The following is a 26,492-nucleotide window of genomic DNA, read 5'->3' as shown; positions in this document are numbered from 1 at the left end:
ACTAATTTATTGCTTTTGACCTATAAATTAACAGTGTAACTTGATAGACCTAGTAAAAGGAAGAATAGGCTCTGTGGAGACTGGTTGGGCCTGTGAGCTTGCAAAGAACTCTACAACTAACCAGATAGGTGAGGGATTCCCCTGAACACACCATCGCTTATATGTTTTACTTATTCATTTTGTTATTTATACTTTTAAAATGTATATATATACTGCATATAAGACATGAACTTGAAAATCATTTTGTGATCTAGATTATGCTCACAGTCTGTAAATTTCTATGTTATTTTTTCAGGGAGAGCTGGAAAGGGAAAGACGGGAGCATGAGTCTGTGATATCTGCCATGCGTGAAGAAGAGAGATTGAAGATAGACAAAGTAGCACGAGATCTTGAACTAAAATGGACTGAGACCCTCAGGTATTGTTAGAAATACATTGTTTATGACAAAAGCAGAAAAACGTGGATTGTGGTATTCTGTATGAATACCATCCTTTTTGTTTGATTGTAGGCAAGAATGCAGTAAACTTAGAGAAGAACTGAGGATGCAACATGATGAAGACAAGAAGGCTGCAATGGCTCAGGTCCTGCAACTGAAGGAGCGAGAAATAAATACAGCAAAGGACAGCTGGCAAAAGAAAGTGGAGGACCTTCTAGACCAGGTACCACATATCCGTGTGGTTTTGTGTGTCAGGTACATTCATAAAAAAGATGCTGCACTGCTTGAGAAAGGATTTTATTTACCTATGAAATACTTTTAGTTATTTTATAAAAATCCCAGTGAGTATATGATGCACTACATTGCCAAAAGTATTGGGACACTTGCCTTTACACACACATGAACTTTAATGGCATCCCAGTTTTAGTCTGTAGGGTTCATTATTGAGTTGGCCCACCCTCTGCAGCTATAACAGCTTCAACTCATCTGGAAAGGCTGTCCACAATGTTTAGGAGTGTGTTTATGGGAATGTTTGAAAATTCTTCTAGAAGCGTATTTGTGAGGTTAGGCACTGATGATGGACGAGAAGGCCTGGCTCACGTCTCCACTCTAATTCGTCCCAAAGGTGTTCTATCAGATTAAGGTCAGGACTCAAGTTCCTCCACCCCAAACTCACTCATCAATGTCTTTATGGACCTTGCTTTGTGCACTGATAAGCAGTCATGTTGGAACAGGAAGGGACCATCCCCAAACTGTTCCTACAAAGTTGGGAGCATGAAATTGTCCAAAATGTTTTGGTCTTATGGTGTCTTAAGAGTTCCCTTCACTGGAACTAAGGGGCCAGGCCCAATTCCTGAAAGATAACTCCACACCATAACTCCCCCTCCACCAAACTTTACACTTGGCACAGTGCAGTCAGGCAAGTACCGTTCTCCTGGCAACCACCAAACCTATACACATCCTTCGGATTGCCAGACAGAGAAGCATGATTTGTCACTCCAGAGAACACGTCTCCACTGCTCTTGATTTCAGTGGCGGCTTGCTTTACAACACTGCATCCGACGTTTTGCATTGCACTTGGTGATGTAAGGCTTGGATACAGCTGCTTGGCCATGGAAACCCATTCCATGAAGCTCTCTATGCACTATTGTGCTAATCTTAAGGATACATGAAGTTTGGAGGTCTTTAGGTAATGACTCTGCAGACAGTTGGCGACTTCTGCGCACTGTGTGCTTGAGCATGCACTGACCCCTCTTTGTCATTTTACGTGGCCTACCACTTCATGGCTGAGTTTTTGTTCCCAGTTGCTTCCGCTTTGTTATAATACCACTAACAGTTGACTGTGAAATATTTAGTAGAAAGGAAATTTCATGGATGGATTTATCGCACAAGTGGCAACCTATCATGGTATCACGCTTGAGTTCACTGAGCTCCTGAGAGTGACCCATTTTTTCACAAATGTTTGTAGAAGCAGTCTGCATGCCTAGGTGCTTGGTTTTCTACACCTGTGGCCATGGAGGTGATTGGAACACCTGAATGCAATGACTTGGAGGGGTTTCGCAATACGTTTGGCAATATAGTGTATCTACTTTCAGGTTGCCAAGATCCTTTTCGTGCTGTTGATCCCAGTTACTTCTACTTTGTTATAATACCACTAACAGTTGACCCTGGAATGTCTAGTAGCAAGGAAATGTCATGAATTAACTTATTGCACAGGTGGCAACCTATTACGTTTCCACACTTGAATTCACTGAGCTCCTGAGAGTGACCCATTCTTTTATACATTTTTGTAGAAGCAGTCTGCATGTCTAGGTGCTTGATTTTATACACCTGTGGCTATGGAGGTGATTGGAACACCTGAATCCAGTGATTTGGAGGGGTGTCCCAATACTTTTGGCATTATAGTGTATGTAAGTTATAACCTGTAACATCAATCAGGAGCCGGTCCTTAGTAGATTGATGAGTAAGAGTACATTGTGATTGGGCTTTGACCACTACAGCTACCTACAACATCATCATTGCAACAGAAAGATTAGATTGTGATTATTATAATGAACACCTGCATAAAATACAGAAATATTGCTCATTCTTGGCAACATGACCAGTCAATTTTGTACACTATTTCTAGACTTTTTATGATTAATAAATGCATATGTACAGTTTAATGCTCTGAGAGTTAATGCATGTTTACACTTTTGAGCATTTTGCACTTAAGGCTTAAAATCCATTGTGTATGCACTGCCTTAAAATGAATGTATCTAAAGTCACCAAACAGAAATATGCAATTTCTTGTTTTCATAGGCTTGTTTGTATTAGGTTTGCCTCATGTTATAATCACATCATTTATTTGATTATTGATTATTTTTCATTTAAATAAAAGAAGGCATGTGTGTTTGAGCATCTGTATATCCAGTGCAACCAAACACAGAATTCAAAAGGATCTGATGTCTTAGTAAGATAAAATGTACATGTGGATCGGTAAGGGCAGATTTAAGTTTGAACATTATTGATTATATAGATATATTTTATAATTAATGTTTAACTGTCTATAATGGTCTATGTGCATGTATGTCCTCTCTGAAAGAAAAAAATGTTCTGTGTATTTATCAAAAAATATGTGTACATTTTGTTCATTCCTATTTGTATATACTTAAATCTTTGATTAGAGAAAAAACAGTTTGTCACACATTACTACATGAATGCCCCAGTTGTATATTAGTGTACTGTGTTTGCATAGCCATGAAATAGACTTCAGACGTTTACATACACTTTTAAAAGTGAACTACTGTGCATGCTGGGGAATGCTGAAAGCATTACAGCATATCTGCACCATTTTGCACCAACAGTAGAATATTTTAATAAATAACTAGGTTGTGTAAGTTTAAAAATGTCTTAAAACGGAAGGCATCAAATGTGGTGCTTCTGTTGTTATTTTGGTGGCAGTTCCTTTCTTGGACTTTTTTAAAGTAAGGATCCCTTTATTAAGAGTAAAAATATATTGTGCTTTTTTTGTCTCTGTCCTTTGCACTGCATGTAAGAGATAGTTCATCCATAAAACTACATTTCACTTCTTGAATTGTCAGCATTATAACCCAGCATCAGCCAACACTTTTTTTTTGTTTTGGATTTAGCAAGGAAGAGTTAGAATTTCTGTCAGCTTTTAATTGCTGTCTGTGTCCAATTTCGAAGATTGTTCTGTAGGCAGATTCCCTGTTGATTTCCCCTGGCTTCCTGTTCAGTCTGACACCTGTCATCTCCACAGAAAGTGAGGGAAATACTCTCTCAGGGCTTGTATACCCTACAAGGATTGCCGTGCCTCTGAAAAGGAATCTGCTGTCGGAATGCTTTTAAGAGGTGTTTGACAGGTGGTAAGGAGGCGTTCTGTCACCTCCTCACTGCCTTTTTAAACTCTCTAAATGTTGCAGTACAGTACTGCAACTGCATGCATGCAGCTGTGGGTGGTTGCAATGTGGCCCCAGTTGCTCAAATGGGTTGCATTCAGTGGGTAATAGGAGGATTAGTTCTTGCCGCAAAGTATTACAGCCGAGGCATGTGTCTGCTACAATGTCCATTATACAAAAGCGGGTGCTGCAATCTATGGACACTGTATGAAATATAGGGGTTACTTAACCTGTGCAATCAAGTAGAGAAAGATCAGCAGCCAGTGATCCAGTGCATATAAAATCTTCATAATTACAAACCCATAGGGACAAAGGATCCAATACACAAAAAATACTAGCATCTTTTTGTTTATTGGATCCTATTTGTCCCTATGTCCCTATGTATGGGTTTATAATAAAGAAGATTTTATATTCACTGAATGCCTGACATAAATGCAGTACTGCCTGTCATGTATACTGCTCCTCTCATTGCCACTGTTCAGTCAGTCATTTTACTTGCAGAAATATTTTATTTGGTTTTAAAATATGAGGACACCCATACTTTACTTTGCATTGAATGGATAGAAAGATTAAAGAGTCAGTCCATCCAAAACTGTTGTATCCCAGATATATGTAGATGCCACTAGGTTGAATCAACCACTAATGCCTTGTGTTACCCATGCACATTTCAATCCAGGCATACATTATCTGGTGACTTGATATTACAGTAACAGCTATGAAAAATTAAGTTGTGTATTAACATTTTGGACAACGCTAAATTTTTTTTTGTTGCAGGTAGGACAGGTTTGAAAACTTTCACTCATTTTCAGTAAATAATTGTTTACATTGTAAAAACTTAATCTAATTCAAACAAAACAAAATAAAAATACCTTGCAACCCCAGAACCCTAAACATTCTATACAACTAAATAATTTATATAGGGTTGTCATTTTACGCAACACTTTGCAGAGTACACAGATCCATTCATTCACATCGGTCCCTTTTTTCTGAAAGTGCTCACAAATTTGTCACTACTACTTTCATGCACATAGGGGCAGTTTTTCAGGAGGCCAATAAATTAACCAGAATGTTTTTAGATGTTGGCAGAAGCCCAGGAAGACATGGAGAGAGCATATAAGCTGCATTCAGATAATGTCCCAGTAGGGATGCAGACCCATGACCAATCTTTAAGACAGCAAATCACTTAGCTCTAATGCTGCTTTTAAAACAGGCTTACAAATAATGCAAATAAAATACTGATTGAAACTTGAAGAGAAGAGAAATAAAGGAGTAAAATTAATCTATGATTAATTTAAAATTAAGCGTTGCGATAGACAAGATTTATTATAAGCTCTATACCCAAAAGTGTGTTCACCAACAGTTTGAACTGGGACTTTAAGGGCAACCCAAAACAGATAATGGATAATAATTAAATAGATCATTTATTTCAAAGATGTGAAAAGACATCATAATTTAATATATAACATACATGTTAAGAACCTGCATACAGCATAGTAAATAAACTGTATATATAACTTGCTAAGAGCTTCTCTTACACCTCAGAAGGCAGTGAAAGGTGAATGATCTTCAACAGAAAACCCGATGCATTTCAGAACATAAGTCTTTCCTCCGGGGTATGCTGAAGATAAAGATGGCTGGAAAGGCATTCTACAAAATGTAGTGAATATGAATCAGAATTCACAGTAGCATAACAATAAAAGTACAATCAAGAACATATAAACATTTACAACCTACATACCATCTGGTTTTCTTCTGGAATAACATAGTTGTGCAGAGAAAGCCATGAAGCAATCTTATTCTGATATGCTCACCGATGGCACCCTGGTGCGCCAAGGGCTGGATGGTGAAAAGGGACTCCCGCCCACTCTTTCCCCTACTTGGGCTTGTTCCACCCCGCCCTGCTACTGGCATACCAGCCGCTGGATTAGCGCCCAGGCAGGGCGCGTGCGATCATCCTGGCGTCATCCATGGCGCTCTGCGGGGTTGCCATGATGGCGGACTTGCGCATGCGCGGTTCTTTGCTGGTACTGTGCATGCGGTGGCGTTTAGATGCCATATTTAAACTCCACACTATGTAACTTATGTGAGATCTTCTGAATGCCACAATATTATGCACTGGAGGTGCTCACATGCTGAAAAACATTGGGTAAACCTGAACTATTTACTCATTTCTTGTTGGCGCTATACTTCTGTGCACTATTGACCCTTAGGGGAGATGTTTAATAGCAGGGAGTGTTTTTTGTTTCTTATTCATTTTCTTGACTACCTGTTAGGTGGCATTTAACCTCCTTAGTTAAATTGCATGGACCCTTATTGAATCCACAGTATTGATGTGATATCTATTTGCATTCACTAATGGAGGTTTCACTTCTCTTTACCGCAAGTATATATACAGTCAGGTCCATAAATATTGGGACATCGACACAATTCTAACATTTTTGGCTCTATACACCACCACAATGGATTTGAAATGAAACGAACAAGATGTGCGTTAACTGCAGACTGTCAGCTTTAATTTGAGGGTATTTACATCCAAATCAGGTGCACGGTGCAGGAATTACAACAGTTTGCATATGTGCCTCCCACTTGTTAAGGGACTAAAAGTAATGGGACAATTGGCTTCTCAGCTGTTACATGGCCAGGTGTGTGTTTTTCCCTCATTATCCCAATTACAATGAGCAGATAAAAGGTCCAGAGTTAATTTCAAGTGTGCTATTTGCATTTGGAATCTGTTGCTGTCAACTCTCAAGATGAGATCCAAAGAGCTGTCACTATCAGTGAAGCAAGCCATCATTAGGCTGAAAAAAAACAAACCCATCAGAGAGATAGCAAAAACATTAGGCATGGCCAAAACAACTGTTTGGAACATTCTTAAAAAGAAGGAACGCACCAATGAGCTCAGCAACACCAAAAGACCCGGAAGACCACGGAAAACAACTGTGGTGGATGACCGAAGAATTCTTTCCCTGGTGAAGAAAACACCCTTCACAACAGTTGGCCAGATCAAGAACACTCTCCAGGAGGTAGGTGTATTTTTTGTCAAAGTCAACAATCAAGAGAAGACTTCACCAGAGTGAATACAGAGGGTTCACCACAAGATGTAAACCATTGGTGAGCCTCAAAAACAGGAAGGCCAGATTAGAGTTTGCCAAACGACATCTAAAAAATCCTTCACAGTTCTGGAACAACATCCTATGGACAGATGAGACTAAGATCAACTTGTACCAGAGTGATGGGAAGAGAAGAGCATGGAGAAGGAAAGGAACTGCTCATGATCCTAAGCATACCACCTCATCAGTGAAGCATGGTGGTGGTAGTGTCATGGCGTGGGCATGTATGGCTGCCAATGGAACTGGTTCTCTTGTATTTATTGATGATGTGACTGCTGACAAAAGCAGCAGGATGAATTCTGAAGTGTTTCGGGCAATATTATCTGCTCATATTCAGCCAAATGCTTCAGAACTCATTGGACGCCGCTTCACAGTGCAGATGGACAATGACCCAAAGCATACTGCAAAAGCAACCAGAGTTTTTTAAGGGAAAGAAGTGGAATGTTATGCAATGGCCAAGTCAATCACCTGACCTGAATCCGATTGAGCATGCATTTCACTTGCTGAAGACAAAACTGAAGGGAAAATGCCCCAAGAACAAGCAGGAACTGAAGACAGTTGCAGTAGCGGCCTGGCAGAGCATCACCAGGGATGAAACCCAGCGTCTGGTGATGTCTATGCGTTCCAGACTTCAGGCTGTAATTGACTGCAAAGGATTTGCAACCAAGTATTAAAAAGGGAAAGTTTGATTTCTGATTATTATTCTGTCCCATTACTTTTGGTTCCTTAACAAGTGGGAGGCACATATGCAAACTGTTGTAATTCCTACACCGTTCATCTGATTTGGATGTAAATACCCTCAAATTTAACTGCAGTTTGCAGTTAAAGCACATCTTGTTTGTTTGATTTCAAATCCATTGTGGTGGTGTATAGAGCCAAAACTGTTAGAATTGTGTCGATGTCCCAATATTTATGGACCTGACTGTATATATATATATATATATATATATATATATATATATATATATATACAGGGGCGGACTGACAACTCATGGGGCCCTCTGGCAATAGGGGATCATGGGGCCCCTGTGTCCTTGCCCAAACTCAAAAAAGCCTATGAAAAAAGTACCAGGGGCATCTCATGGGGCCCCCTACAGACCCCAGGCCCTCGGGCAGTGCCCGAGTTTCCAAATGGTCAGTCTGCCCCTGTATATATATATATATATATATATATATATATATATATATATATACATACACAGTTAGGTCCATATATATTTGGACAACGGCACACTTTTAGATTTTTTTCAGGTATTTACCAAAATATATTTAAGCTATAGTTATATAATGGATGTGGGCTGAAAGTGCCCACTCTCAGGTTAAATTTGAGGGTATGTACATCCAAATTGGAGGAAAGGTTTAGGAATTACAGCTCTTAAGAGTAGCCATCCCCCCTTTTTCAAGGGACCAAAAGTAATTGGACAATTGAATATAATCATAAATAAAATGTTCATTTTTAATATTTTGTTGAGAATCCTTTACTGGCAACTGCCCGAAGTCTGGAACCCATGGACATTACCAAAGACTGGGTTTCCTCCTTTCTGGTGCTTTGCCAGGCTCTAACTTCAGCTGTCTTCAGTTAATCTTTGTTTGTGGGTCTTTGTGCCTTTAGTTTTGCCTTCAGCAAATTATATGCATGCTCGGTTGGGTTGAGATCAGGTGATTGACTTGGCCATTGCAGAATATTCCACTTCTTTTTCTTCAAAAGCTCCTGGTTGCTTTTGCAGTGTGTTTTGGATCATTGTCCATCTGTACTGTGAAACACCGTCCAATCAACTTTGCTGCATTTGGCTGAATCTGGGCTGACAGTATATCTCTAAAAACTGCAGAATTAATCCAGCTGCTTCTGTCACATCATCAATAAACACCAATGACCCAGTGCCACTGAAAGCCATGCATACCCATGCCATCACACTGACTCTACCATGTTTTACAGTTGACGTTGTGTGCTTGGGATCATGAGCTGTTCCAAGCCTTCTCCACACTCCTTTCTTCCCGTCATTCTGGTACAGATTCATCTTAGTTTCATCCTTCCAAAGAATGCTTTTCCAGAACTGGTCTGGCTTTTTTAGATGTTTTTTGTCAAAGTCTATACTGGTTTTTCTATTCTTCAGGCTTATGAATGGTTTGCACCTTGTGGTGAACCGTCTGTATTTGCTTTTGTGAAGTCTTCCCTTGATTGTAGACTTTCACAATGATACGCCCACCTCCTGGAGAGTGTCCTTCACTCGTCTGGATGTTGTAAATAGGTTTTTCGTTACCATAGAGAGGATACTGCGATCATCCACCACTGTTGTCTTCATAGACGTCCATGGCTTTTTATGTTGCTGAGCTCACCAGTGGGTTCATCTTTCCTATGAATGTACCACACTGTTGATTTAACCACTCCTAATGTTGCTGCTATCTCTCTGATGGATATGTTTAGGTTTTAAAGCCTTACAATGGCTTGTTTCAATTGCATGGACAGCTCCTATGAACGCATGATGTAGGTTCACAGCAATAGATTCCATATGCAAATACCACACTTAGAATCAACTCCATACCTTTTACCTGCTTAATTGATGAAGAAATAATGGAGTAGCCCACCCCTGGCCATTTAACAGCTTTTGATTCAATTGTCCAATTACTTTTGGTCCCTTGAAAAAGGGGGGATGGCTACTCTTAAGAGCTGTAATTCCTAAACCCTTCCTCCAATTTGGATGTACATACCCTCAAATTAAACCTGAGAGTGTGCACTTTCAGCCCACATCCTTTATATAACTATAGCTTGAACATGTTTTGGTAAATACCTGAAAAAATACTAAAATTGTGCCTGTGTCCAAATATACTCAGCATAAATGAGTACACCCCAACAGATAGGTCAGAAAACCTTTACTTTCCTATCAACATTTTCTATGGGACACTATACTAAAATATACTCCCACAAATGCGGGCCATTGATTGCAAATAAGATTTGTTAATTTGCACACAAAAATGTATTTTTCCTAACAAATTCAATCAATACCATGTTGCAAAAATGGATGCATCCCAATAAAAGTCTTAGCAGCAAAGCTAAATTTTAGAACACAAAATCCTAGTAAACAAGAATTCAACTACAGGTGAGTCTAATTATTCATTAAAAAGGTGTACAGCAGACAGAATTGTAGACTTTGATAATGATACGCCCACCTCCCGGATAGTGTCCTTCACTTGTCTGGATGTTGTGAATGGGTTTTCCTTAACTATAGAGAGCATCCTGCGATCATCCACCACTGTTGTCTTCCATAGACGCCCATGCCTTTTTATGTTGCTGAGCTCACCAGTGTGTTCTTCTTTCCTCAGAATGTACCACACTGTTGATTTGGCCACTCCTAATGTTGCTGCTATCTCTCTGATGGATTTGCTTCATTTTTGAAGCCTTACAATGGCCTGTTTCACTTGCATGGACAGCTCCTATGAACGCATGATGTAGGTTCACAGCAATAGATTCCATATGCAAATACCAAAATTAGAATCAACTCCAGACCTTTTACCTGCTTAATTGATGAAGAAATAATGAAGGAGTAGCCCACACCTGGCCATTTAACAGCTTTTGATTCAATTGTCCAATTAATTTTGGTCCCTTGAAAAAGGGAGGATGGCTACTCTTAAGAACTGTAATTCCTAACCCTTCCTTCAATTTGAATATACATACCCTCAAATTAAACCTGAGAGTGTGCACTTTAAGCCCATATCCATTATATATCTATAGCTTTAACATGTTTTGGTGAACACCTTAAAAAAAAAACTAAAATGTGCCTGTGTCTAAATATATATGGACCTAACTATATATATACACACACACACACACACACACACATATATAGATATATATATTTATATATATATATACAGTATACAACAGAAGTGAGTACACCCCTCACATTTGTAAAGTAGTGAGTGTACAGCTTGTATAACAGTATAAATTTGCTGTTCCCTCAAAATAACTATTTAATTATTATCTATTGTCTGTTTTGGGTTGTCCTTAAAGTCCCAGTTCAAACTGTTGGGGCACACAACTTTTGGTATGTTGGCAACCATGGAATGAACTCAGTGCTGGGTCTATTTACTGCTTTATTACAAGCTCAGGTTTACTTTAATGTAGATTGGTGAACAGTAAGGCCCCACTCACACAGGCTTCAGCCTGCATAGGAGCAGTGTGAACGATAAGCTTTTACAAAGCATTTGCAGAGATTTTAGCAAGCATTGTTGTTGCTTTTGGCCTCATTCACAAGAGCGTACCTATCTGTACACCATGAAGGGTCAACTTTGCCTGCACGTGATGCACAGGTGTTTCGTGCATCCGTGCGCAGGCAGTCCAATTCATGTCTGTTGGGATGCAGAGCCTGCACAGACATGTGGGTGCTTGCCACTAAATGCACACTGTCTGCACTGGGGGACCCACACTCACATGGCATTAAAGTTGGGACAAGCGACTGTGTCCATGTTGCTGTAACATCCCAATATACATGAATGGGACTGCCTGCGCATGGAACACCTGTACTTCCCATGTGGGCAAAGACCGAACTTCACACTGGTATACATATAGGTACTATTTAGCTCCAGCATGACAATGTTAAACACAGATGGGAGTGCTAACTGTTACTTCAGAAACAAGCTGCCAGGAGGCATTAGCACTTATTGAAACATGTTGAAAGCCTGCTGAGGGATGCTAGCAGTTTGTTTAAAGTGACAGTGAGCACTCCTATTGAATTCTGCATTTTTCATTTCCAAACAAGCTGAAGGGTGCTTCAGGAAAGCTGCTTGAAGCTTGCCGAAAGCATTATAAAGATTTGCTGAAAGATTAATAAAAGATTGCTGTTCACCCTGCTCTTATACATGTGCATGTATATGTTTAAAGAGGAGTTTCACCCTCCAATATTTTTTTCCTCCCCTGCATAGCTGATGCTTGGCTGTGCACATTTCAGTTACTCACCCACAAAGCAGATCCAGTGCTGTCCTGCTGAGAAGATCCTCTATGATGTCAACCGAAGGCTGCGTCGCCTCTTTGAGGGTCCGGTCCTCTTCTGTTAGTGAATGAGGTGATGAGCAAGGCTTCTGGTGCCTCCTGGAATATGAACATCACATATCTCAAACATGATACTGTATATGTGTGCAGCAGGGGAGAGGAAGTGGGTGGGGTGGTGATGAGCCAAGTACATCTAGAGTGTGAACATCTGCTTTAAGACGCAATCATTTTTCCAAAAAGGGTTTTTAAAAATGTTTATATCCATTTTATACAAAACTAGTAATTTAGATTCTAATAATATCAAATAGCAAATATTTAATCTAACATTGAGCTCCAGCTAAAACTATTGCTTTACCTTTGGATAAAGTGGGAAAAGTTAGAATTTATGTTCAGTTTTGTATCCCAGTGTTCAGGTAAATATAGTTAGCTGAAATAAAATAGTATAAAGAAAAGGATAAAATAACATTTTTGAGAGTCAAAGTAATATGGTGACCCGTGCAGAATTTTAGTATAGTGCCCTATCCTGATGCTATAATTTTGACCATGCGCCAGATGTAACATGGCAGAAAATGCCGAGTTACAGAGGCAATGCCATACTACCAGAGCAATGTAATCTTATATGAGTGCTGCCAGCACAATGTAACGATGCCAGGTTACTATCACGATGAAATGTAACCAGAGTTAGTGGATCAATTGTACTATTGTCTAAAAATTTACTTTCAGTTGTTTCTTTGAAACGTTCTGCTATATCATTCATTATTCAGAGATCTGCTGTTCTTTATAATACAGTATGAATAATGATATCAAATGACCAAATATATTATCAGAAGAGAAGTAAAATTAAAGAAGAAATACATCAGTTAATCAGCTGTAATAAAATAAACTTGCAATGGTTATCGTCATTTATGCTGCTGCGATGAAGAAGTGATGAGGAGAGGGTCAGTAGGCTGAGGAACGGCTGGCATTTTGGTAAATCTAACCTTTGGTGTCTTCTACAGGACCTGTGCTTCACAGGGGTACTGGATATCAGCTATGCAGAAATCTAGCACTTTGTTTCTTTTCATACTCCGTAGAAGATAAGAAAAGCTAGCACACACTCCTTCTTTCACTCAGTATTTTAAAGAAAGCGATGAGAATGTCTCACTTTTTCTTTTCAGTCTGAATGGCTTTTTCTTGTTCCTCTCCGTGTTTTTTTTTTCTCCATGAGGAGCAACACTTTATTGAAAGAAAATGGCAGTTACAAGGAAAGGCAGCAATACTGACATATATCTAAGGAGCATAAAACAGTTTACATGATGTATAAATGATGTCAAATGGGTCATCTAGTGCAAAAAAGAAATGGGTGTGAGAGCATTAAATATTGCATAAAATATATTGCAAAACATTGGGGTGTATTTTTAAAAAATTTTTATAAATACCCCCCCTAGCGTCTTTCACAGGAACATAAAGTAGTAACTTGCCGTTGTGATGATTATTAACTTAGAAACTAAAAAAACTATATCGTAAAGTAGCCATGTTTGTTTGTGGTTTTCCTAAGGATTGCTCATATAGTTTTAGGTGTTATACCCAACTAGTGGTGGTCAATAGTGCCTTACCAGTAAAGAGGTTGAATGTCTTTTTAATTATTTGTGCACTTATTTATTATAGGCAAATGGAAAACTACAAAGACAACATTGTCACTTTTATGTCTGAGATGTATTATGTGTTAAAGATTACAGTGAAAAAGTACTTTGCAGTCATAGCAACCCATGAATAGATTAACCTAATTTAAATGCACGATTACATCACGCTCAGCTAAAAATATAAAATTTTGGCCAGGCGTGTGAAAGAGCTGGAATACGTATAGTGTGCAATATCCTTAACTAAAATCAGAGCTGTACAGTGAGTAAAGCTGTTGAAAAAAAAATCTTGGATGAGGAATGTATTTTACTGTCCTATAACCATCCACAAGCCATTCTACCATTTCTTTCCCATTTAAAAAATATTGCAAAGCATTTAAATGTGTTGTATTCTCATTACCCAACTTATTTAAAGAATAATGTAATTATACTCATCCTGCAATACAAATGTAAAAGTAATGGAGTGGACATAACTAAGAGACCAATTTATGAACACTGAAGCAAAGCAAGGCTGTTGCCTTTAGGAACCATCCTCTTGTTTGTTTATCCTAGTAACCATTGTCACTAGGACTTAAGGTGATGGAAAATCCACATTTTTTATCACACTCACAGGAATGGAGAAGAAATCTTCCTTGTTCCAATGTTTAGAGACTTCCTCCCACTTCCCGTTGTCTTTAAGAAAACATAAAAAAATTACTTGGGTCGTAACCCTTCCCTCCTGTTTTAATGCTGCAAAAATGGTTTTGGCTGTAGATATATTTTATGATTCATGAGGAAGTGCCTGTGTTGTTCATTAAATAGCTTCCATCTTCAAAGATTAGTTTGCAGTAGCATTTCATATGTTTTTACCCTGACAGTTTTCATTTAAGTCAATGTTTTCTTTATATATTTCAAGGACTTCATTGGTGAGGTTTGCTTTAATTTCTCAGATCTGCACAATTATTCTAGCTATTTTGAGAAAGATGCACTCTTCTGCTTGAGTTTTCCATCCCTTTTGTTTAATGATGAGTTGAACAAAAGAAGTGGGAACACCCCAGTTGTAGCAGAAAGATAGGGATTCCAATGGGGAGATGTCCCCACTGAAACCCCTAAGAAATATGAGAAGCCCCAGTACATCACCCCCTGTATACATATCTTTTTGGCAATTGTCCTTGGTCACACGACATGTAGTGTCCTTTTCTGTCCTTGGTGGTGAGTGTTCCTGAATGTTGTACAGAACAACGCCACATAATGATGTAGCGCTATGCTCTTCAGCATTCTTTTGTGAGCTCAAGGCAACTTTAAGCTATTACTACTGTTTCGGACAGTACCCTGTAACAAATATTGCTGTTGGGACATAGGACTACTTCAGTTTGCTGGAAACATTGACTATCCAAGGGTCCATGTTGATTTCCCTTTGCTTGGTTTGTGACATTTATCACATCCAAAAAGTAGCAGTGGCTGCTTGTCGAATAAATTGTTCTTAATGGTGTAGTGAATTGTTTAAATTGTTATTTGTTTTCATTTTTCTTGCCATTTTCCTTTCATTAACTGTTCTAGCGGCTTATTATATTAGGCAGGATAATGCTGAAGAATGCTGTTGATTAAGGAAAAGATACTAAGGAGATCCTGTTCATTTTCAGCAGCCCAAAATCTGCTGTATTTCTATATATGGCACTTCCAGGCTGCCACCTGCACTGTTGTCTCCCTGGTGAAAGCTGATGAGCAGCCAACTGTACACAGTCATCCAACAAGAGAATATTTTAAACAAGCAAAAGTCAGAACAAGCTATATTCAGGCAGTGTTGTATCAAATGCATTTGGTAAAGTCATGTTGAAGATTGGCTGACAGCAGGAATAAGAGAACAGATTGAGGGGTAATCAGAGCATCAGATGGAATTTCCCGGAGAACCAAATAGAGATCATAAGGATCAGAAATCTCAAAAACTGTCCCAGTGCACTGAGGACTTTAATATAGTGCTATATAAGGTCATAGGCTCCTTGGCTCTAATACACTATTTAAACAAGTAGATGTCATCTGCACAAACCTATAAAACACACACAATCATAAATGGTAGGTTAAACGTTAGTTTTTATGGTGTTATGGGTAACAGTAAGTCTTAGGCCAGCTTCACATATCTGCTTGTGGTAATGTGCATGTTCAAACATTGGGTACCCTAATGCACAAACCATGGTTCATGGTGCCGATTATCTTGAATGGCACCCCAACACACTTAACCAATTCACCTACACATTATTGCCTGTTGTGGTGTACTGCAAAATTTGTACCGTTGACAGGGCATTCCAATGAAGAGCAGCACATCAGATAGGATAGGTGTGAAGGAGCTCTAAAGGGTTATGTGTGAAGGTACAATTGTTTGTGGCATTAAAAATGTCTACCTACAGCAAGGAATTTTCATACTGCTAGTTTCGTACATGGGCATCAGAAAACTTTAATTCGCACATACACTATATTGCCAAAAGTATTGGGACACCTGCATTTACATGCACATGAACTTTAATAGCATCCCACTCTTAGTCTGTAGGGTTCAATATTGAGTTGGCCCACCCTGTGCAGCTATGTCAAGGTCCTACCTTTCATCAGAGCTTGTGCATCTCCATGAGCTGGCATCCATCTTGGTTTTCTGCAAAGCATGGTGGGAACCTTTATGCCTTCAGGCTTCTGCGGCTCCTCCTCAGAAGGGTGTGGTTGAGCACATTTAAGCCTGCTCTCTGCAAGTGTGCTCTGCACTTGTGTCCTGTATGTTGCTATGTTGCAAGCTCTTGTGTTGTTCCCATTGCTCTCCTGGTAACCGACTCGGCTTGGACAAGACTACTCTCTGCGTTAACCCTTTACCTGACCTCCCGTTGCTGAACCCGGCGCGTGACCTGAGTATTCTTTGCCTACCGTCTAGTACTGTCTGCTCCGTTGTTATTGACCCGGCTTGTCTGACTACTCTACTCGTGTTCCCATCTAGCTCCCACCAGCTGTACGCCATTGGCGGCAGTCGTTATCGCAGCTGGGGTCACTCGGGGGCCGCGACCTGGTCTCAGGCTGCGTCAAGTCCATCCCCACCATCAGGGGCCCTGGTGAAGGGTAGCCTGGGGCTTAGACTCCGCGCCCTGAGAGACTCTGGTCTGTGGGTAGTGGCTGTCGTCAGTCGCAGCGTGACCGTACCATAGGCCTGCCTGCCCATTCCAGCGTTCCTGCCCTGACAAGCTATAACAGCTTCAACTCTTCTGGGAAGGCTGTCCACAAGGTTTAGGAGTGTGTCTATGGGAATATTTGACCATTCTTCCAGAAGTTCATTTGTGAGGTCAGGCACTGATGTCGGACAAGAAGGCCAGGCTTGCCATCTCTGCTCTACTTTATCCCAAAGGTGTTCTATCGGGGTGATGTGAGGACTCTGTGCAGGCCAGTCAAGTTCCTTCACCCCAAACTCGCTCATCCATGTCTTTTATCGACCTTGCTTTGCTCACTGGTGAAAGTCATGTTGGGACATGAAGGGGCCATCCCCAAATTGTTCCCACAAAGCTGGGAGCATAAAATTGTCCAAAATGTCTTGGTATGCTGATGCCTTAAGAGTTCCCTTCACTGGAACTAAGGGGCCAAGCCCAAACCCTGAGAAACAACTCCCCACCATAATCCCCCCTCCACCAAACTTTACACTTGGCACAATGCAGTCAGGCAAGTACCTTTCCAAACCCAGACTTGTCCATTGGATTGCCAGACAGAGGAGCATAATTTGTCACTCCAGAGTACACGTCTCCACTGCTCTAGAGTCCAGTGGCAATGTGCTTTACACCACTGCATCCAACGATTTGTATTGCACTTGGTGATGTAAGGCCTGAATGTGGCTGCTCGGCTATGGAAACCCATTCCATGAAGCTTTATGCGCACTGTTGTTGTGCTAATCTAAGGGCCACAGGAAGTTTGGAGGTCTTTAGCTATCGACTCTTCAGACAGTTGGCAATTTCTGTGCGCTGTGCGCTTCAGCATGCACTAAACCTGTTCTGTCATTTCATGTGGTCTACCTCTTTGTGGCTGAGTTGCTGTTGTTCCCAGTTGCTTCCACTTTGTTATAATACCACTAACAGTTAACTTTGGAATATTTAGTAACAAGGAAATTTCATGGATGGACTTATTGCACAGGTGGCAACCTATCACGATAACACATTTGAATTCACTGAGCTCCTGAAGGCGACCCATTCTTTAACAAATGTTTGTAGAAGCAGTCTGCATGCCTAGGTGCTTGATTTTCTACACCTGTATCAATCTATCTAGATCTGTCTATGATTTGGAGGGGTGTCCCAATACTTTTGGCAATGTAGTGATCTTTGTGCATGTTTGGAAGTTGCCACAGTAAGGAAAACCCTTAAAAATAAAAGGTACATTTTGGAATCCAGGCTGAAGTATTCATTCAACAGACAATCTAATTGCATGTTCTGCTATTTTGCAAGTACGCAGCTTTTATTTTTTACACAGAGCTGTCAGTCTTTTTTTAGTACATTGAAAGTACAAGAATGCCAAAGCCACAAGAAAATAGTGCTGTAGGAGTGTTTAATACACACAGCAGAGCGTAATAATTATGTGATGCTAATCACAATCTGGTCCAGTTAAAGAAAAACATTTCAAAGCAGCAAGAAACAGAACAGTATGTTTATCAAAATACTAACAGACTGAAGTTATTTCCAAAAGTAGTTTAGTATCAGAAACAGCTAATTGCAGTCTAATCAGGAGCAAAAAAAAAACCCACTAAGCCCACATTTCACTTTTGCTAAACACATTTATATTATATAATTTTAGTCTGTAATCAACTATGATTTTCTATAACTTGCAAAAAAACCCACATTGTTTGTTTGTAATTGTGGCAATACTGGGGACTTCTGTACACTGTATACAGATCACCCCCAAAAATCAAATTTTCTTCTGACGTGATTGGATCTCCTGTTTTTCCCAGAAGACTGCACCAAGGTACAATATCAGGCATCTCTTGCACTGTTCTTGTGTTATCTGCTGTGAGCTTTGTTTCTTTGGTAATAATCTGGCCAAACGCAGTGCTGGATGTATAAGGGGGATGTATAAGGGGACAAAAGGGACAATTGCCCCAGGCCCCCCCTTCCAGAGGGGGCTCCCCTGCCAGAGAAGGCTCCAGACTTCCTTTATTAACAAAAAAAAATGAATTTTTTTTTCCCTCGAAACTTCAGCAGTGTGTTCGTTGAGGAAATTCTCCAGTTTGTAGCGTTTGCCACACTTTTTTCATGTCTCGCTCCATCTCAGCAGGCAGTTTTATTACATGATGATGGTCTTTTTTATACGTTTTCAGGTGTTAATGCAGCTCTTAGAATATATATGGGGATGATGATTACTAACTGTTTGGGAGAGAGGTCATTCAGCAAATTGGTAAAGAATTATCTGAGAACCATGATGAGCCATGAAATACTATATGCTTTGTGCCTACTGGCTGTTGAGAGCAGTATCCTTAAGAAGATACAGTTTGATGAATTAGACAGCTCAAAGATTATGCAATTTTCTTTCCATCCATCATGGAGCAGGAAGCCTTTCTAGCAGACAGAACGCAATGATTACTGCTAGCGGCTATAGATGCCAGCAGTAATCGCATGTTAAAAAATCCAACAAGCTGATTTTAGGCAAGTCTATCAATGGAACAAAAGAAGAAGGGGGGGGGGGGGGAAACGCCACCACAGTGTATTATTAAGAGTGTGGTTTATTCACAAAGGGTTAAAAACACTCACAGGAGAAAGAACATATAGTGGCTCATCTATTGTGCATAGTCCACCGCTCCTCTCTGTCCCGCAGGTACCATCAGGTTAAATTCACACAGCTGTAGATGGTGTAGAGATGGCTGGGGAACCCTGGCTGGAACCCTGAAGTCCACACCAACAAGCGTGGAAAGCAAGGTGGATGTGACATGACCAGAAGTGGAGGAGGGTTGGAAGAAGCAGCAAGAGATCAGGCTACTCGCTCAAAGCCTCTAGCGCTTTCTACAGGCTTAGGGGGAAACACTATCCTGCAGCTATATATAGGAATGAGCAGGGTCACAGCTGTGGGACAACAGGACTCAGCAGTCCTACATTTCGTAAACCAAAGCAAAAAATGAACCACAATGTGCTATACATAGACAACTGACCTGAGAGCACTATGAACACAATGTGTGTCAGATATACAGCTGTGCTCAAAAGTTTGCATACCCTGGCAGAAATTTTGGCATTGATATTAAAAATATGACTGATCATGCCAAAAAATGCTCTTTTATTGAAGGATGATGATCATATGAAGCCATTTATTTTCAAATAGTTGTTTGGACATCTTTTATGTCCTTTTCCATCTTTATAAAGTTCCATTACCTTGTTACGCAGCACTTTTGACAGTTCTTTTCTGATCCCCATGGCTCAGTATCTAGCCTAGTCAGTGCTTCCACGTAAGAGCTAACAAACTCATTGACTAGTTATACACTGACACTAATTGCAATTTAAAAAGCCACAGATGTGGGACATTAACCTCTAATTGGCATTTTAACCCGTGTGTGTCACCTTGTGTGTCTGTACCAAGGCCAAACATTCCAGGGTATGTAAACTTTTGATCATGGCCATTTGGGTGACTTCTGTTATCATTATGATTTAAAAAGGAGCCAAACAACTATTTGATAATAAATGGCTTCATATGATCATCATCCTTCAATAAAAGAGCATTTTGTGGCATGATCAGTCATATTTTAAATATCAATGCCATAATTTCACAATTTCTGCAAAGATGTGCAAACTGTTGGGCATAACTGTATATATAGGAAATTATAAAACTGTAAATTTATAAAATTATACATAGAAAAGAATTTTATAAATAAGTATCCAACAATATATAGAATATGCAAAACATAAAATAACTCAATATTCCACAACTTTTGTTGTGGAATATTGAGTTATTTTATGTTTTGCATATTTTGCCCCAGGCACCCCAATGTCTAAATCTAACACTGCGCACATAACCAGGAACACTGAGATTCAGGTTTTCTTTTTTAGAATAGTTAGAATCATTTAATATTATATTTATTATAATTATTTTAATATATTATATTTAATATTATGGGGTTGATTTACCAAAACTGGAGAGTGCAAAATCTGGTGCATAGAAACCAATCAGCTTCCAGTTTTTTTTGTCAAAGCTGATTTGAACAAGCTAAAGTTAGAAGCTGATTGGCTACTATGCACAGCTTCACCAAATGTTGCACGCTCCAGTTTTAGTAAATCCCCCCCTATATCAGGGCCAAAACTAGGTTAGAGGAGCAGGGGGGCACTTGGCGACGCATCATAAGGGGTGCCGTCGGGGGTGCAACCCCCGCTCTCACCAGGTATCGCTGCTCTAAGTGCCACTGCTGCCTGAAGTCTAAAGGATAAGCAGTGCCTGCTGCAAATACTGGAGTAACAAATAGGAAGGAGACCACACAGCGCACTAGCGCTGAATCACTCTGCCCACCCGCCCCATAGAAAAGCATTCCTGAGTAGCGCTTCAGCTACTGTTACTTAGCAACATAGCACCAATAGCTGAAGCGTCGCTCAGGAATGCTTTTCTATGGGGTGGGCAGTGGAGTGATTCAGCGCTGGTGCTCTGTGTGGTCTCCCTCCTACTTGTTTCTCCGGTATTTTCAGCAGGCACCTCTTGTCCTTTTGACTTGATTGGGTGGTGGTGGCACCCCCAGCAGCAGGAGGAGCAGAGTGATTTCCTCCTAGTCCTGCTCAGTGCCCAAACTGCCCATGCCATTTTTGAGTGAGACAGCCCAGCTGCAGACTGCAGTATAAAATTTTAATGGGAGAGCCTGCCTCGAACTGGAAGACATTTATTAGGAGAGGGGGTTTGTGTGCAGAAGGCCCTGAACTAGGAAGGTGGGGGGTGCAGAGAAGGAACTGGATGAGGGGGGTGCAAAGAAGGCCCAGGATTAGGAGTTAGGGTTCAGAGGAGTCCCGGGACCAAAGGCAGAGTGTAGAGAAGACCATGGACTAGGAGGGGAGTGCAGAGAATTCCCGGGACTGGGGGGTGCAGAGGAGGCCCTAGACTTGAAAAGGGGGGTTGGCATGTCAAAGGACCTGGATTAGGAGGGGGCTGCAGAAGAGGCCCTAGATTTGGAGGAGGGTGCAGAGGAGGCCCTGAACTTGGGGAGGCTCTGGACTTGGAGGGGGGTGCAGAGGAGGCCCTGAACTCTGGACTAGGTGAGGGGGTGCTTGGAGGTCCCAGACTAGAAAAGGGGGTGTCTGGAAGCTCTGGACTAGGACAGCGGGTGTCTAGAGGTCGTGGAGTAGGAGTGGGGGAACGTGGAGGCCCTGGACTAAGAAAAAGATCTGACAACACCCACAGTACGACTATATTAGCACATATCATCTTTTTTTTTGGGGGGGGGGGTTGTGCAAAAAAAATTAGCAGCCCTGGGTGCCAGATGTGCTAGCTACACCACTGCCCAGTATGTATTTATTGCAGATGCACAAACAGCAAAGGCCACAAGGGAGTCGGCACAACATACCCCAAAGCCCAGAGAACTGCAGACTTCAGACATTGTGTGGTCCTGGCATACATAACAAAACTTCACAATGATGTATTCACATAGTTCTCTTGCTCACCATAAGCTTACTGAATTGGAGAGGTATGCACAGGAAAACAGACATGACCAAGGGAGCGTGGATGACGTTTCCCACAAAGGTGTCCAACTGCATTTGACCTGCTTTAGCATCCCCATAGAACTGTATAGGGAGAAAAGCAGTTCTGAAGTGAAAAAAGCCCTTACACTCAGTTTAAAGCCCATCTCAAAGAAAAAACAGCAGACAGCAATCTCCCCTGCTTCAGTGATGGTCTGTTCCTCAGCATCTCCGCATCCAGTGTAAGGCTATGGGCCTTGCATAGGTCTTGATGCTGCCAAGGGACCTCAGACCACTGGAGTTTAGGGGTGCAGTATGGAGGAGCCTGCTGGAGTGGGGGATCGGGTAAGTAAAAGTGCTTTTCTGAGTCCCCTCGAAAGGTTGTTTTTTGTTTGCAACAACTTTATTATATAAAATACTGTATATAGTACACTGCTCAAAAAATTAAAGGAACACTTTTTAATCAGAGTATAGCATCAAGTCAATTAAACTCCTGGAATCTGGTCAGTTAAGTAGCAGAGGGGGTTGTTATTCAGTTTCAGCTACTTTGGTGTTAATGAAATTAAATTAACAGGTGCACTAGATGGGCAACAATGATATAACCCCCCCAAGGCAATACCCGGACCCTACAGAGGTTGCACAGGCAGTCCAACTCCTCCAGGATGGCACATCAATACTTACCATTGCCATAAGGTTTGCTGTGTCTCCCAGCACAGTCTCAAGAGCATGGAGGAGATTATAGGAGACAGGCAGTTACTCTAGGAGAGCTGGACAGGGTCGTAGAAGGTCTTTAACCCATCAGCAGGACTGGTATCTGCTCATTTGTGCAAGGAGGAACAGGATGAGCGCTGCCAGAGCCCTACAAAATGACCCCCAGCAGGCCACTGGTGTGAATGAGCTTTGAGGAAGGGAGTCCGTCTCCAGAGATGTGTCAGCCATTTCAACCAGATAGTTGTTCCACAGGACCCCTGTTGTCTGGGACTGAAAGATTTGGCGCCATGTCTGTTGTTATGGTTCTTTTGTAAGTATGCACTTGTTACTTATTTTCACAGTTTTTACCACAGTAATGCATGAGGAGAGTGTGCCCTCTGTTTTCTTTTGTCAGTGTTAGGATTCCTCGATCTTCAGAGGGATGCACCTCAGCAAGTGACAGACATCGTGTTTCACTGTAGAGCATGAAGATTTGAATGCTGGTGTTGTTTTTACTTTGATTCACTGGTGGGATTGTCTCTGACCAAACAGTCAGAAACAGACTTCATAAGGGTGGCCTAAGGGCCCAATGTCCTTTAATGGGCCCTGTGCTCACTGCCTGGCACCACAGAGCTCGATTGGCCTTTGCCATTGAACACCAGAATTGGCTGGTCCGCCACTGGCATCCTGTGCTTTTCACAGAAGAGAGCAGGTTTACCCTGAGCACATGTGACAGATGCAAAAGGCTCTGGAGAAACTGTGGAGAATGTTATACTGCCTGTAACATCATTCAGCATGACCCTTCTGGTGGTGGGTCAGTGGTGGTCTGGTCAGGCATATCCATGGAGGGATGCACAGACCTCTACAGGCTACACAATGACACCCTGACTGCCATTAGGTATCGGTATGAAATCCTTGAACCATTCTCAGACCCTACGGTGGTGGAGTGGGTCCTGGGTTCCTCCTGGTACATGACAATGCCTCATGTGGCGAGAGTATGCAGGCAGTTCCTGGAGGATGAATTAATTGATGCCATTGAATGGCCCCCACGCCCCACTCAGTACCATTTTGAGTTGCTGCAATGAAATTTCAACAAAATGGACTAGCCTGCTGCATAATTGTTTGACTTTCATTTTCGGGGTGTCTTTCAATTCAGTCCTCTGTAGGTTGATAATTTTTATTTCCATCAATCGATGGGGTATCCTTACATTTCTAACACATTACCCAGTCCATATCAGTATAGATATCCAGCATTATATTTTTCCCCATTGAGATTTGATGTGTTTTCCTTTAATTTTTTGAGCAGTGTATATGAACTTTCAAAAACAGCTTTGACTTTAACATCTACCCCATTTCTGCTACATCTAACTGTAATAATCTATGCTGTATAGCACGTTGGTTAGTCTAGCAGCATTTTATGGAGTGTTACCCAATGATACAAATATGCAGAAAGATGAATTACCTATGGTGGTTGTTTGTCATTTAAAGTGTATGCATAGCTGGGGGGAGGGACTGGATAATTGCACTGTGAGACGGTAAGGAGACGGAACTCTGGATGCCCACCATGAAGAACTAATCTTAGAGCCTACCCGAGCCCAGTCCGTGTGATGGCAGGCGTGCCCGTTTTTGGCCAGTGGCCGTGGAGCTCTTGAGTGATCGGTTGTGGCGGAGGGTTTTGGCGATCCACCTGCAGACCCAGCAGAGTGGAGTCGGAAGGCGACTGCGCCAGAGGAGGGAAAGAGTGCCGGGAGTGCCTGCGAGACTGCCGGTGTGGTTGCAAGGGTGGCCACAAAACTGCCTGAGTGGCAGCACTGGTACCCTGGGAGCCTCCGGATACAGCGGAGAGAGGTGGCACTGTGCATAGAGGAAGGCCCCCGTTTACTACCAGCTACCTAGGGATACCCCTAGACCCTGAACCTGGGAGAACCTCTGTAATTTACATGATGCCATAGTGACCCTGACTGGAAATTCAGCCTGAAAAGAAGACGCAGCTAGAGATGGTGTTGTCCCGCAGCTTTGACACAGACAACGATGGTGAGTGGCCGCTGACAGTGGAAAAAAAAAGCTCTTAAAAGAACTGTAGTATTTATTGCAAATAAGTGTCTGTTGGGACTATTGTGCGGATGGAAAAAACTTTTTGGGGGGGTCTCACGGGGTCTTGGAGTCTAGTGGGACTAATTTTCTTTTCCTTTGTATAAGTAAGATACATAGGGGTAACTGGGACCCCAATAAAAGAAGACTATCTCAGGGTCAGCAATTGTGGAACAGAGGAAAACCAATTGTAATTTCTCAAATTAAATGAAGAGTAGATCTGTCAAAGGGGGGGGGGATTAAAAACCCCCCAATCAAATCCAAATGCTAACACAAGTACAATAAGAAAATATATGCCCTGCAGGAGAAAAGCCTAGAGCAGGGGTGGGCAAACTTTTTGACTTGAGGGCCGCAATGGGTTCATATATTGGACCCGGGGGCCGGACCAAGAGTAGATATACAGTTGTGACCAAAATTATTCAACCCCCAATGCTGTAAAGGGGTTTAGGGACTATAGTGTACATTTGGAATTGTATTCAGAATCAAATCCTACAAGGACGTTGTAACTACCCAAATGCAACTAAAATGACATCAATTGTTTATGTAATACAGTAGTAAATGGTTCTTATGTGGTTTCTTCATTGCCACAATTATTCAACCCCTTAAAGACTACCACTCTGAAGAACAGAGGTTCATACAGGTGCTTTCCATCAGGTATTGAAAACACCTGTGGATGTCACCGAGCAGCAATCAAGCATAATAAGCACCAATTAGGCAGCTTTAAAATGACTGTGATACTCAGCTCCTTCTAGACATTTACTGGTGTGGTTACAAACATGGTGAAGGCAAGAGAATGGTCCAGGAAGACAAGAGAAGAGGTGATTTCTCTTCACAGGAAGGGCAATGGCTATAAGAAGATTGCAAAGATGTTAAACATACCAAGAGACACCTTAGGAAGCATCATTCGCAAATTCAAGGCAAAGGGCACTGTTGAAACGCTACCTGGTTGTGGCAGAAAGAAGATGCTGACTTCGACTGCTGTGCGCTACCTGAAGCGTAGAGTGGAGAGAAGTCCCCGTGTGACTGCTGAGGAACTGAGAAAAGATTTGTCAGATGTGGGTACAGAAGTTTCAGCCCAGACAATAAGACGCACACTGCGTAATGAAGGCCTCCGTGCCAGAACTCCCAGGCGTACCCCCTTGCTGTCTCCAAAGAATAAGAAGAGTCGACTGCAGTATGCCAAAAGCCATGTGGACAAACCACAAAAGTTGTGGGATAGTGTTCTGTGGACTGATGAAACAAAATTAGAACTGTTTGGGCCCATGGATCAACGCTATGTTTGGAGGAGGAAGAACAAGGCCTATGATGAAAAGAACACCTTGCCTACTGTGAAGCATGGTGGAGGGTCAATCATGCTTTGGGGCTGTTTTGCTTCTGCAGGTACAGGGAAGCTTCAGCGTGTGCAAGGTACCATGAATTCTCTTCAGTACCAGGAGATATTGGATGGAAACGTGATGCAGTCCGTCACACACCTGAGGCTTGGGAGACGTTGGACCTTTCAACAGGACAATGATCCCAAGCATACCTCCAAGTC

General features: G+C 41.5%; 1 protein-coding gene across 6 annotated transcripts in view; it reads left to right on the top strand.

Moving 5' to 3' along the window:
• FAM184A (family with sequence similarity 184 member A) overlaps positions 1-26,492 on the top strand; it is a 327,003-nt gene that overhangs the window by 216,714 nt on the left and 83,797 nt on the right. For all 6 annotated transcript variants that reach the window (XM_089652182.1, XM_089652183.1, XM_089652184.1 and 3 more), the window contains 2 exons: positions 296-417; positions 509-659. In XM_089652182.1, coding sequence (XP_089508308.1) covers positions 296-417; positions 509-659 — 273 coding nt within the window. The remainder of the gene's footprint in view (positions 1-295; positions 418-508; positions 660-26,492) is intronic.

This window comes from Staurois parvus, unplaced genomic scaffold, assembly GCF_062004578.1.
Source record: "Staurois parvus isolate SC_StPar_1 unplaced genomic scaffold, SC_StPar_1.0 ptg000672l, whole genome shotgun sequence".
Classification (NCBI taxonomy): Eukaryota; Metazoa; Chordata; class Amphibia; order Anura; family Ranidae; genus Staurois; species Staurois parvus.
Note: the sequence above shows the minus strand (reverse complement) of the source record. Positions and strands in the feature narration are given on the sequence as shown.